Raw genomic sequence first — 12,138 nt, 5'->3', positions numbered from 1 at the left:
ATGAGTCTCTATTTAATCATAGAGCACTCTGAGAATTTATTCTATAAGACGCACCACAGAAAAGCTGTCCAAGGACCAAAATCTTGTGAATGGCCCAGCCACTCACTAGAAGCTTTAAGGACAATGCCTAAAAGGGTCAGGCCTTCTTTCTCAAGTCTCAGAAAACCCCACAGCTGTCAGACCTGGGCCACGGCCATGTCTTCAGGATGAGCCACAGGGATGAAGAGGACACCCGTCCAATGAACAACTGACCCGGATCCCAGGATCATCGCCAGAGAGGAGGGGAGAACAAAAGAAGCAGGAGAGGAGTAGAACAACTTTCAGGCAGGCAGGTGGGGGTCTTGGGGGGGAAAGGCTTTATGTAAGAATAGGCTGTACAGAGGGCCTTCTAGCTACTGTCATATCGCATGATTTTAGGACAGGATTTAATGCAAAGTAGGACTTTTCCTACATGGACTGGTTTGAGGGACACAGAAAAAGCCACTGCATCTCACATACTCTCCCCACCCAGCCTGCCTTCGCAGCTGAAATTATACCATCTGGTATCTGTTTCTATGGATTGAATTGCCATGGCTTGATAACCTGAAAATGTGTTTAGAAGGGTATTACACATATCTTATCAGTCTAGAACACTTGAGTATAAATTACTCTACCTGGCTCCTACAAAACTCACCATCTACCTGATAACAGGCTTTACGGAAATGGATACGGGATGAGTAAGCTAAGATTCGGGCTGGGGGAAGCCGAATGGAGAGCAAAGCACATCCCAACAAGGCACCCTAGGAAGACCACTGCAGTTGCGGGGAAGGGCCAAGCATTTCCAGGCAGAGCTGATGCGGCTTGCCCGGTTCCTGCAGCAATCAGAAGTGGGCCCAGATGTGTAAACACAGAAGACTGGGGAAGTTTCCTGAATTGCCCGAGAAGAAGCAGCCTGCTTGAGCACCATGGGAAAGGGCCATTTCATGAACATCCCCCTTTAGAGGACCCCCTCTGAAGCAGATGCTAGCCCAGCCTCACATCCATTCCCAGGAATACCTCTGGAACAGAAAAGCTCATCCTCTTTAGAACAAAATGAGCCTGGGGTCTCCTTCCAAAGAACTCCAGGGACTCCCGCTAACATCCTAAATGGGAGGCCACTCCCGGGGTGGGCAGGAGAGGCAGGGACCTTGAGACCCTGGAGACATGGAGAGAGACTGGGCTGGCCCACAGTCCTTCCCCGGGGACTCCTTACCTCTCGGTGTCGGAGCTGCAAATTCTGGCCTTCGTAGTACAAATTGTAGGTCTTCAGATGCAGGAGAAGTTCATTCCTTAGGGCAAAATACAAAAGGTGTGACAGTCTCAGCTGAAGCCACTTGTAATGCACCGGTTCCCTTTTTTCTCACCTCTAACCCGGCCTTCAGCCACCTAAGTCTGGGTGTCTGTCCACTGTCTTTTCTCCCTCACCTCTGCTATGAGTTAGAACAGGACAATCGCGACAGGCTTTCATGAGACTCAGAAACTTCTAGGCTTTTCAGAAAGTCAAAAGGGACAGGTCTGGACCCACTGACTTATGAGTAATAGACATGACTTTATGGTGTGTTTAAAAACTTACAAACTCCCATCCACAGTGGAGAGGACGAATAAAGGGAGCTGTGGTCATACAGTGGAATATTACGTAGCAACAAGAACATGAATGAGCCACACACAACATGGATGAATCTCACAGATATTATGTTGAGTAGAAGAAGCCTGACACCAAAAGCCACGTATTGTATGATTCCACTTATATAAAGTTCAAAATGGATGTTAGAATTCAGGATAGCAGTTCACCTTGGGGAGCAGGGACCACAAGGGGGCAGGAGGGGATTCTGGGCCCTAGCAATATTCTGTTCTACAAGCTTTTCTCTTTTTATTCTATTTTAAGTACTTTCAGTTTATTTAAAACAAATTTGGGGGGCGCCTGGCTGGCTCAGTGGGAGGGGCGTGTGACTCTTGATCTCAAGGGTCGTAAGTTCAAGCCCCATGTTGGGTGTAGAGATTACTTAAATAAATAAACTTAAAAAATTTTTTTTGACTTGCACAGGAGGGGCTTGAAGACATCGCCCTGTGCTTTTGCCTGTACTCAGGCAAGAGGCTGTGGAGTTTGGTCTCTCTGAATGCAGCCATTCAATGGAGCGATTTGGGGCCATACCAGAGGTCAAAGCTGCCTTGAAAGTCCAAGAAGCTCCTGACAAGTTAAACCTAGAAAAACCGGAGTCATTCTATGCAAGCCTAAATGAATTAGTGAAAAATGTGACTCCAAATAACCTAACACAAAAAGCTGCTGGGTACTTTCTTTTGAGCACAGAGATCTAAAATGACTGGCCAGTCGAGGTCCCTGGAGAAATCCCTCAATGAATCGATAAGAATGATCCATAGTTCACACAACTGCGTGTCTGTATGTGGCCAAATATGTGTAAAGGAATTAAAACAATCTGGTCCCAGATAAGTTAAGCATTTAGTTCAGATAGAGAGCATTCAGTATGAACAAAGCCCTGTGCTGGGTATAAAAATATATCCTCAAACGTATCATTTAAAAAAGTCCATTTTGGCTCACATTAGCAAAAAATCTGAGCTCAAGAGATTTTAGTGCATATAAAGCAATGAAACTGTCCTTTTCTGTTCAGGGGGCACCTGTGCCTATTCTGGTCAGAACCCCAGCAGCACGGGGACACCACCCAGCAGGTACTCCCTCAGGGGACACCACAGACAGCTCAGGGGGCAGCCACCATTAATTCCTCCTTCCAAGACACCATCTCTCTTGAACCCCCAAAGGTGCTGTGTCTTGAAGGTCCCCTTTACTTCGCTGTCTGTGGCCAGGCTCCGGGGCCATGTTTTTATCTAGAGCACCAACCTTGCTGTGCTCTCACTCGTTCACACTCAGCTGCTTCCCTTCTGCCCACACACAGGAGCCCCTGCCACCCATGGACAGAAGGGGTTTCCATCCACGTGGGACTGGCCACTGGGGACACAACACTAAAAGCCAAAAATCTTGGGGCGCCTGGGTGGCTCAGATGGTTGAGCGTCTGCCTTTGGCTCAGGTCATGATCCCAGGGTCCTGGGATCAAGTCCCACATCGGGCTCTCTGCTCCTTGGGAGCCTGCTTCTCCCTCTGCCTCTCTCTCTCTCTGTCTCTCATGAATAAATAAATAAAAATCTTTTAAAAAATTTAAAAATTAAAAAAAAAATAAAAATAATAAAAGCCAAAAATCTTACTTGGAGATGTATTTATCTTGTCCGCACGGGACTAGAGAGGTTTGGTGACTGTAGTCCATTCTTCTGTTCTCTTTTCATCAGAAGGGGAGACCTGTATTTGAAAAAAGACACAGGCCAAATCAAGTTGGGTCCTCAGGAACTCAGCAGAATTTGGGCCAGGGGAGGGGGCACATGGCTCTTTGTTCCCAACCCAGATCCACAGCGTGGGCCGCCCAACGCTGACCCAGGGCTAGTGAGATACCACACTGCTGACTGCCGCCTGTGCTTGTCACAGCCTCTGGGGAAAAAACACCCAAAGGAGAGAGGACAACCCTTAGACAACCCCAGAACAAGTGCTCCAGTCACTAAGAATGTTGACACCCAAGGTGGTCCCAAGGGCGACCAACGCGTCTTCCCTGAAGAGATCTTCACAACACAGAAGAGATGGGTCCGACAGGAAAGACTCAAATTCCACTGAGGCACATTATAGATCAGCCAGCCACCTAAAAATGCCCAGAGCTGGGTGCAATAAATCACAGCATACACATCTACAATCGCCATTAAAATATGATAATGTTAAAGGCAATTAATTACCTGGGGAAATGACAACACGTTGTGAAAACACAGGTTACAAAACCATGAGTTCAATTTTGTTTAAAATATAAGTGAGCATCAAATATGCATATGTATACATTTATATGAACGGATACATATATTCAGATACTCAGATATATATGCCAGGGTTTCTCAACCTCAGCACTATTGACATTTGGCTAAATCATTCTTTGTTGTGGGGGCTGTCCTCTGCATTGGAGGATATTTAACATCATCCCTGGCCTCTACCCACTGGATGCCAGCAGCACCACCCAGTCGTGACAATCAAAAATGTCTCTGGACATCACCTAGTGTCCCCTGGGGGCTAAACTATGTCCAGTTAAGAATCCCTGGCATATGTATATCCATATATAAATGAATGAAGGATTGGCTCTCTCTGGGGAATGGCATTACCCAAATTTTTTTCAAACATTTTATTATGAGAATTTTCAAACATAAAGATGAGGAATAAGACAATGAACAGCCAGGGATGCATGGTTATTCTACCCCTAACATTTACTGGGGCACCTGGGTGGCTCAGTCAATTAAGCGTCTGCCTTCAGCTCAGATCATGATCCCAGGGTCGTGATGGAACCCCGTGTAGGTCTCCTTGCTCAGCGGGGAGTCTGCTTCTCCCTCTCCCTCTGTCCCTCCCCCCCACTGGTGTTCTCTCCTCCATGCTCTTCTCTCTCTCTCAAATAAATAAATCTTAAAAAAAAAAAAAACATTTACTATCTTTCTTCATCATACATCTGTCCAGCTATACATTCCTTTATCTATTCAATAATCCATCTTATTTTTGATGCATTTCAAAGTAAATTACACACAAAACAAGTTTCATAATTTAAGAAGATTGAAATCATACCAAGTGTCTTCTCCAACCACAATGGTATGAAACTAGAAATTAACAGTAGGAGGAAAACTGGAAAAATCCACGAATATGTGGAAACTGAACAACACACTCCTGAACAACCAATGGTCAAAGAGGAAATCAAAATGGAAGTAAAAAATATCTGGAAACAAACAAAAACGGAAATACAACATACCAAAAGTTATGGGGTACAACAAAAGCAGTTCTAAGAGGGAACTTTATAGCAATGAACACCTACATTAAGAAAAAGAAAGATCCCAAATAAACAAACTCGAGGAACTAGAAAAAGAATAAACTAAGCCCAAAATTAGAAGAAGGAAGGAAATAACAAAGATCAGAGCAGAAATAAATGAGAGACCAGAAAACAATAGAAAAGATAAATGAAACTAAGCTGGTTTTTAGAAAAGATAAACAAAATTGACAAACCTTTAGCTAGACTAAGAAAAAACTCAAACAAAATTAGACATGGAAAGGAGACATTACAACGGACACCAAAGAAATACAAAGGATCTTAAGAGGCTACTATGAACAATTATATGCCAATAAATTGGATAACCTAGAAGAAATGGATAAATTCCTAGAAACATATAACCTACCAAGACTGAATCATGACAAAAAAGAAAATCTGAATAGACCAATAATGAGTAAGACTGAATCAGTAATCAAAAACTTCTCAGGTTTTGAAAAGAAAAGAAAAGCCCAGGACCAGATGGTTTCACTGGTGAAGTCTACCAAATATTTAAAGAAGAATCAATACCCAATCCTTCTCAAACTCTTCCAAAGAACCGAAGAAGAGGGAACACCCCCAAACTCATTTTATGAGGCCAGTGATACCCTGATCCTCTTATAGCCAGGTAAACATACTACCAGACAAGAAAACTACAGGCTGATATACCTGATGAGTGTAAATGTAAAAATTCTCAAGAAAATACTAGCAAACCAAATTCAACAGTACATGAAAAGATCATACAACATGATCAAGTTGGATTTATCCCTGGGATACAAGGATGGTTTCACACATGCAAATCACATGTGATCACCTCGACAGATGCAAAAAAAGCATTTGACAAAATTCAACATCCTTTCATGACAAAAACTCCAACCAATTAGGTATAGAAGGAATATACCTCAACATAATAGAAGCCAGATATGACAAGCCCACAGCTAGCATCATACTCAACAGTGAAAAACTGAAAGCTTTTCTTCTGCAACCAGGAGCAAGACAAGGTTGCCCACTCTCACCACTCCTATTCAACACAGTACTGAAAATGCTTGCCAGAGCAATCAGGCAGTAAAAATAAATAAAAGACATTCAAATAAAAAAGGAAGAAGTAAAATTGTCTCTGTTTGCAATAATATGATCTTATATATAGAATATCCTAAGGACTCCATGGGGCACCTGGATGGCTCTGTCAGTTAAACATCGACTATTAATTTGGCTCAGGTCATGATCTCAGGGTCATGCGATGGAGCCCTGCGTTGGGCTCCACACTCAGTGGGGAGTCTGCTTCCCTCCCTCTCCCTCTGTCTTTCCCCCCACTCATGCACGCTCTCTCTCTCTCTCTAAAATAAATAAATACATCTTAAAAAAAATCCTAAGGACTCAACCAAAAAATGGTTAGACTTAATCAATGAATTCAGTAAAGGTGCAGCATACAAAATCAGCACACAAAAATCAGTTGTGTTTCTATACACTAACATCAAACTATCTGAAAAAGAGATAATCCCATTTACAGTAGCATAAAAAAAATAAAATACTTAGGAATAAATTAACCAAGTGTGTGATAGATCTGTACACTGAAAGTTAAATGACACTGATGAAAGAAATTGGAAAAAAAAAAAAAATGGAAAGATATCCCATGTTCATGGATCAGAAGAATATTGTTAAGATGTCCATACTACCCAAAGCCACCTCTTGATTAACATAATCACTATCAGAATTCCAATGGCATTTTTCACAGAAACAGAAAAAATAATCCTGAAATTTATATGGAACAACAAAAGAACTCAAATAGCCAAAGCAATCCTGAGAAAGAACAAAGCTGGAGGCACTTCATGATTTCAAAATGTACTACAAAGCTATAGCAACCAAAACAGCATGACGCTGGCACATAGACCAATGGAACAGAATTAAGAGCCCAGAAATAAACCCATGCACATACAATTAATATTTGACAAGGGAGCCAAGAATATGCAATGCGGGAAGAACCATCTCTACAATGAATGTTGGAAAAATTGGAAACTCAAATGCAAAAGAATGACATCTTACCCTATCTTACACCAATCACAAAAATTAATTTGAGGGGCACCTGGCTAGCTCAGCCAGTACAGCATGCAAGTCGTGAGGTCATGAGTTCAGTTCCCATGTTGGGTGTGGAGACTACTTTAAAAAAAATTAACTTGAAATGAATTAGACTTAAATATAAGACCTGAAATCATAACACTCTAAGGAAGAAAACAGAAATAAAGTTCCTTGGCATTGGTCTTGGCAACAATTTTTTGACTATGACACCCAAATCGTGAGCAACAAAAGTAGAAATAAATAAGTGGGACTACATAAAATGAAAAAGCTTCTGTGCCGCAAAGGAAACAATCAGCAAGATGGCAAGGTCACCTACAGAATGGGAGAAAATATTTGCAAACCATGTATCTGGTAAAGGGTTAATATCCAAATTATATAAGGAACACAGAGAACTCAAGAGCAAAAGAAACCAAATAGTCCAATTAATAAATGGGCAGGGGACCTGAATAGATATTTTCCCAAAGAAAATATACAAATGATCGACAGGCACATGAAAAGATGCTCAATATCAGAATCATTAGGGAAACGCAAGTCAAAACCACAGTGAGATATCACCTCATTTTTTTTAGAATGGCTGGTATCAAAAAGACACGAGATAATAAGTGTCAGTGAGGATGTGGGAGGATTGGACCCCTTGTGCACTGTTGGTGGGAATGAATGGTGCAGTCACTGTGAACAATGTACAGCAGTTCCTCAAAGAGTTAAAAATAGAACAACCCGACGATCCAGCAATTCCACTTCTGAGTATATACCTAAAAGAACTGAAAGCAGGATCTTGAAGGGATACTTATACACCCATGTCCATAGCAGCATTAATCACAAAAGCCAAAAAGGTGGAAGCCACTCAAGCGTCCATCAACAGATGGATGGATTAATGATGCACGGTAGACACATACCATGGAATATTATGCAGCCTTAAAAAAGAAGGGGATTCTGACATGTGCGACAACATGGAAGAACCGTGAGGACATTCTGCCAAGTGAAATAAGCCAGCAACCAAAGGACAAATACTGTATGATTCCACTAATAGGAAGTCTCCAAAGTAGTCAACATCATAGAAACATAAAGTAGAAAGCTGGTTGCCAAGGCCCGGGAGGAGAGGGAATTAGTGTCTCACGAGCAGAGGTTTAGTTTGGCAACATGAAGCTTTGTGTGGATGGATGGTGGTGTTGCTAGGACAACAGTGTGAATGTCCGTAACGCCACAGAACTGTGCACTTAAAAATGATGACGTTGATACATTTTATGTGCATTTCGCCGTGATAGAAAAGAGAATGGAAGAGGGAGGCAGAAAAGCCAGGATGATGGTGATACAATGTGAAAAGGACCCAAGCTGCTGTCACTGGCTTTGAAGCTAAAGGAAGAGGGGCATGATCCAAGGAACATGGCGGCCTCTAGAAGCTGACAAGGACAAGCAAATGAATTTTTCCCTAGGTCCTCTACAACACAGCCCTGCTGACACCTTGATTTTAGCCCAGTGAGACCCTGTACGTACTGACCTAAAGAACCCTAAGATCATAAATTCGTGTTGTTTTAAGCTGGCAAATCTTGGCACTTTGTTAAAGCAGTCGCAGAAAACAAATACAAGAGGCCCCCTAAAAAAGGGGGCATCAGTGCGGGGAAGGGAGTTGAAGGGCTGAATTTCATTCAGAAAATTCAATCTCCAACTGTGTACCCAAAAGTGGTACCCTAAGAACACAGTTGTTCTCTCTAAATTCTAAATTTTAACTTTTCGATTTTTCCTAAAAGGAAAAAAAAAAATCATAAAAATTGGAGTCCAGGGGTGCCTAGGTGGCTCAGTGGGTTAAGCAACCAACTCTTGATTGCAGCTCAGGTTTTTGTTTTTGTCTTTTCTTAAGATTTATTTATTTATTTTACAGAGAGAGCTTGTGCAAGCAGGAAAGAAGGGCAAAGGGAGAGAGAGAGAAAGCCTCAAGCAGATTCCACGCTGAGCAGGGACCCCGACATAGGGCTCGATCCCAAAACCCTGAGATCACAACCTGAGCAGAAACCAAGAGTCAGACGCCTAACGGACTGCGCCACCCAGGCAACCCCCTCAGCTCAGGTCTTGATCTCAGAGTCGTGAGTTCAATCCCTGTGTTGGGCTCCACGCTACTTAAAAAAAAAAATAAGAAGAATACATATGTACTGCAAAAATGAAGAAGAAGAAGAAGAAAGAGAGAGAGAGAAAGAAAAAGAAAGAAAGAAAGAAAGAAAGAAAAAGAAAGAAAGAAAGAAAGAAAGAAAGAAAGAAAGAAAGAAAGAAAGAAAGAAAGAAAGAGAAAAGAAAGAAAAGAAGAAAGAATCAGACTGGTGAGAAAGTTTTTTTTTTTTTAAGTGACAATTACCCATAACTAGTGAGTACCCTTTTTTTTTTTAAAGATTTTATTTATTTATTTGACAGAGACACAGTGAGAGAGGGAACACAAGCAGGGGGAGTGAGAGAGGGAGAAGCAGGCTTCCCGCGGAGCAGGGAGCCCGACGCGGGGCTCGATCCCAGGACCCTGGGACCATGACCTGACCCGAAGGCAGACGCTTAACGGCTGAGCCACCCAGGCGCCCCTGAGCACTGGGTATTATATGCAACCGATGAATCACTGAATTCTACCTCTAAAACTAATAATACAGTATATGTTAATTAAATTGAATTTAAATTTTTAAAAATGAAAAAAAAAGTCCCCTTCCTATGCAGGTTCAAGTGCACACATTTCACAGACATTTCTCATGTGCCTGACATGTGCGATCTACGCTTACTGATGATGATTTAACAGCAAAGGGAACAGGCACAGCCCTGCCCTCAGGATGCAGTAAGAGATGGACAGCAGGAGACTGTTCTAGCAAGGGAAGCAGATGCTACGGCAGCACACAGAAGGGCACCTAATCTGGACATGGGTAGGGTCCCAGGGGCTTTCTGGAGGAAGCGACCTCTAGGCTGAGACCTCGGGGATGAGGTGAAGCTGGCAAAGTTGCAGGGCAGAGCGGTTGGCAAAGTTGCAGGGCAGAGCGGTTGGCAAAGTTGCAGGGCAGAGCGGTCCAGACAGAAGCTGCACACACCCCAGAGCCGTGCAAGATGGGGGGGGGGGGGCGTCTGGGACCTTGACCACATCAAGGAGTTCGAGGTGCCACGGGAGGCGTGTAGGCTGAATAATGGCCCCAAAGATACCCAGGTCCTAATCCCGGGAGCCCGTGAACGTTACCTTGTAAGGTACAGGGACACCCCCCCCCCCCGCCCCGCCCCGTGTGATTAAATTAAGGTTCTTGGAATGGGGAGAACTTCCTAGGGTTACCTGGGCGGGCCCTAAATGTAGTTCCAAGTGTCCTTATAAGAGAGGCAGAGGGAGCTTCTGGAACATCAACCCCAGCAGAGAGAGAGAGACACGGGAATGTACTAAACTGGATGAGGATGGAGAAAGGGGCCATGAGCTAAGGCCCAAGGCTCGCCGAGTCAGAAAAGGCAAGCGAATGATTCCCCCCCTCCCCTCCACCCCAGAGCCCTCCTGACACCCGGGTTGGGGCCCGATGAAACCGATTTCAGACCTCTGGCCTCCAGAATGTGAGGGGGTAAATTTGTTGTTTTCAACCACCCCGTCTATGGTCGTGTTTACAGCAGGCCTCGGGAAACCAGGGGAGGGTGTGATCTGACTCGAACTTCGGAACAGCTGCCCCACCCCGCCTACTTTGAGGAAGGACTGTGGCAGACAGCAGAGGCAGGGGTCCCCCGGAGGGGCCTGATCCAGGGACAGGGGCGATGGGGGCGGAGTCACAGCGTCTCTCGGGTTTAAAGAGGGAGAGGGAAAAGTCGTGATATGCCAGTAAAAAGGTTTGGAAAAGAGCCCGCTGCCAGAGTCACCGTGGGGCTAAAGGCAGAGTCCAGGATGCTGCAGGAGCTGGGGGTGGTGCCACATTCTCAAGTGCCAAGCTGAGGAACATGGGCGGACTTTGAGACATGCCCACTGAACCCTCCGGTGCAGCCAGGTCTGCGGCCCGGGAAGGTGAGCGCACGGAGCTCCCAGAAAGGGAGGTCTGGAACGCACGGAGGGCTCGGGACGGGGCTCCGATGCACCCAGTAGGGCAGTGAGGGGCAGAGGAAAAGGAGTCCCTCGAAGAGGAGGAGGGAGACATGTTGCCCCGGAAGCCAAGAGAATAAGCTACCTTGAAAAGGAGGCTGGTCAGCAGAGCCAGAAGCTGGTGGTAGGAGCCCAAGGAAGAAAACCCAGAGCAGCCTCTGAGCAGTCATGCGGGACCTCAGCCAGACCCCATTCCGCAGCCTGGCTGGTGCCGAAGTCACATTAGCGATGCCTAGCCATCCACAGACCTTCTCACCCTGAACATTCAAGTCTTCCTCCAACCAAGGAAATGTTCTATTCTTTCTTGGATTCTCTTCTCTTCCTTCCATTCTTGGTTCTTCTTCGGCAATGTCTCTACCCCCTCTCTGGAACACTGTCCGTCCGTCCATCCATCCATCCATCCACCCATCCATCCATCCCTGCCCCTAATCCCCAAGTACCATATCATTTTTACTCATAACCTTCCATCTCCTTTTCCTTAGAATTCTACAGCTAATCTTCTAACTCCTGGGTTGGATTTTCTGCAGGACTCTCTCTTTTGTTCACTGCCTCCATCATAAGCTATAATTTAGTAATTCTGTTTTGCATCTGAAAGCAGTCTGTCCTGTTCTTAAGACAATTCCCTTTAATAGCACGCCTTCTTAAATCTACTGAGCACACCAATTAGGGAATTTAAGTCTTCTCTACAGTTATTAAAACCATTTGGTACTTGAGAAAAAATAGGCAGGCAGATCAATGAAACAATATAGCATACAGAAATAGACCCAAATATATTTGGGAACATAGAATGTGGGGTGCATTTCTAAATAGCCAGGGAAAGTTGGATTAATTTTTAAAATGTTGTTGGAGAATTGGCTGGCCTTTGGAAAGGGGAGGTTGGGGAAGCTAAATCCCTACCTTACTCCTTCCACCAAAAGAAATCATAGATGAATAAAAAATTTAAACATTAAAACATAAAATGCTGGAAGGAAACATAGGATATATATCAACTTGAAGTGGGAAAAACTTTCCTATGAAAGACTCCAAATCCAGAAGGTATAATTGAAAAAAAAAAGAAAGAAAAGAAATGGAACCAATCTGTGACAAATTGAG

The 12,138-nt window shown here is 44.1% G+C and overlaps 1 protein-coding gene across 4 annotated transcripts in view; it reads right to left on the bottom strand.

Moving 5' to 3' along the window:
• RASSF2 (Ras association domain family member 2) overlaps positions 1 to 12,138 on the bottom strand; it is a 39,943-nt gene that overhangs the window by 13,572 nt on the left and 14,233 nt on the right. For all 4 annotated transcript variants that reach the window (XM_035005898.1, XM_035005901.1, XM_035005900.1 and 1 more), the window contains 2 exons: positions 3,235 to 3,325; positions 1,232 to 1,307 (listed from right to left, as the gene is read on the bottom strand). In XM_035005898.1, the coding sequence (XP_034861789.1) occupies positions 1,232 to 1,307; positions 3,235 to 3,293 (135 nt within the window). In that variant the 5' untranslated portion in view covers positions 3,294 to 3,325. The remainder of the gene's footprint in view (positions 1 to 1,231; positions 1,308 to 3,234; positions 3,326 to 12,138) is intronic.

The sequence above is a fragment of the Mirounga leonina genome, unplaced genomic scaffold (genome assembly GCF_011800145.1).
Source record: "Mirounga leonina isolate KUSES-001 unplaced genomic scaffold, KU_Mleo_1.0 Mir_150, whole genome shotgun sequence".
NCBI lineage: Eukaryota > Metazoa > Chordata > Mammalia > Carnivora > Phocidae > Mirounga > Mirounga leonina.
This window is presented reverse-complemented; position numbering and strand designations above follow the sequence as displayed.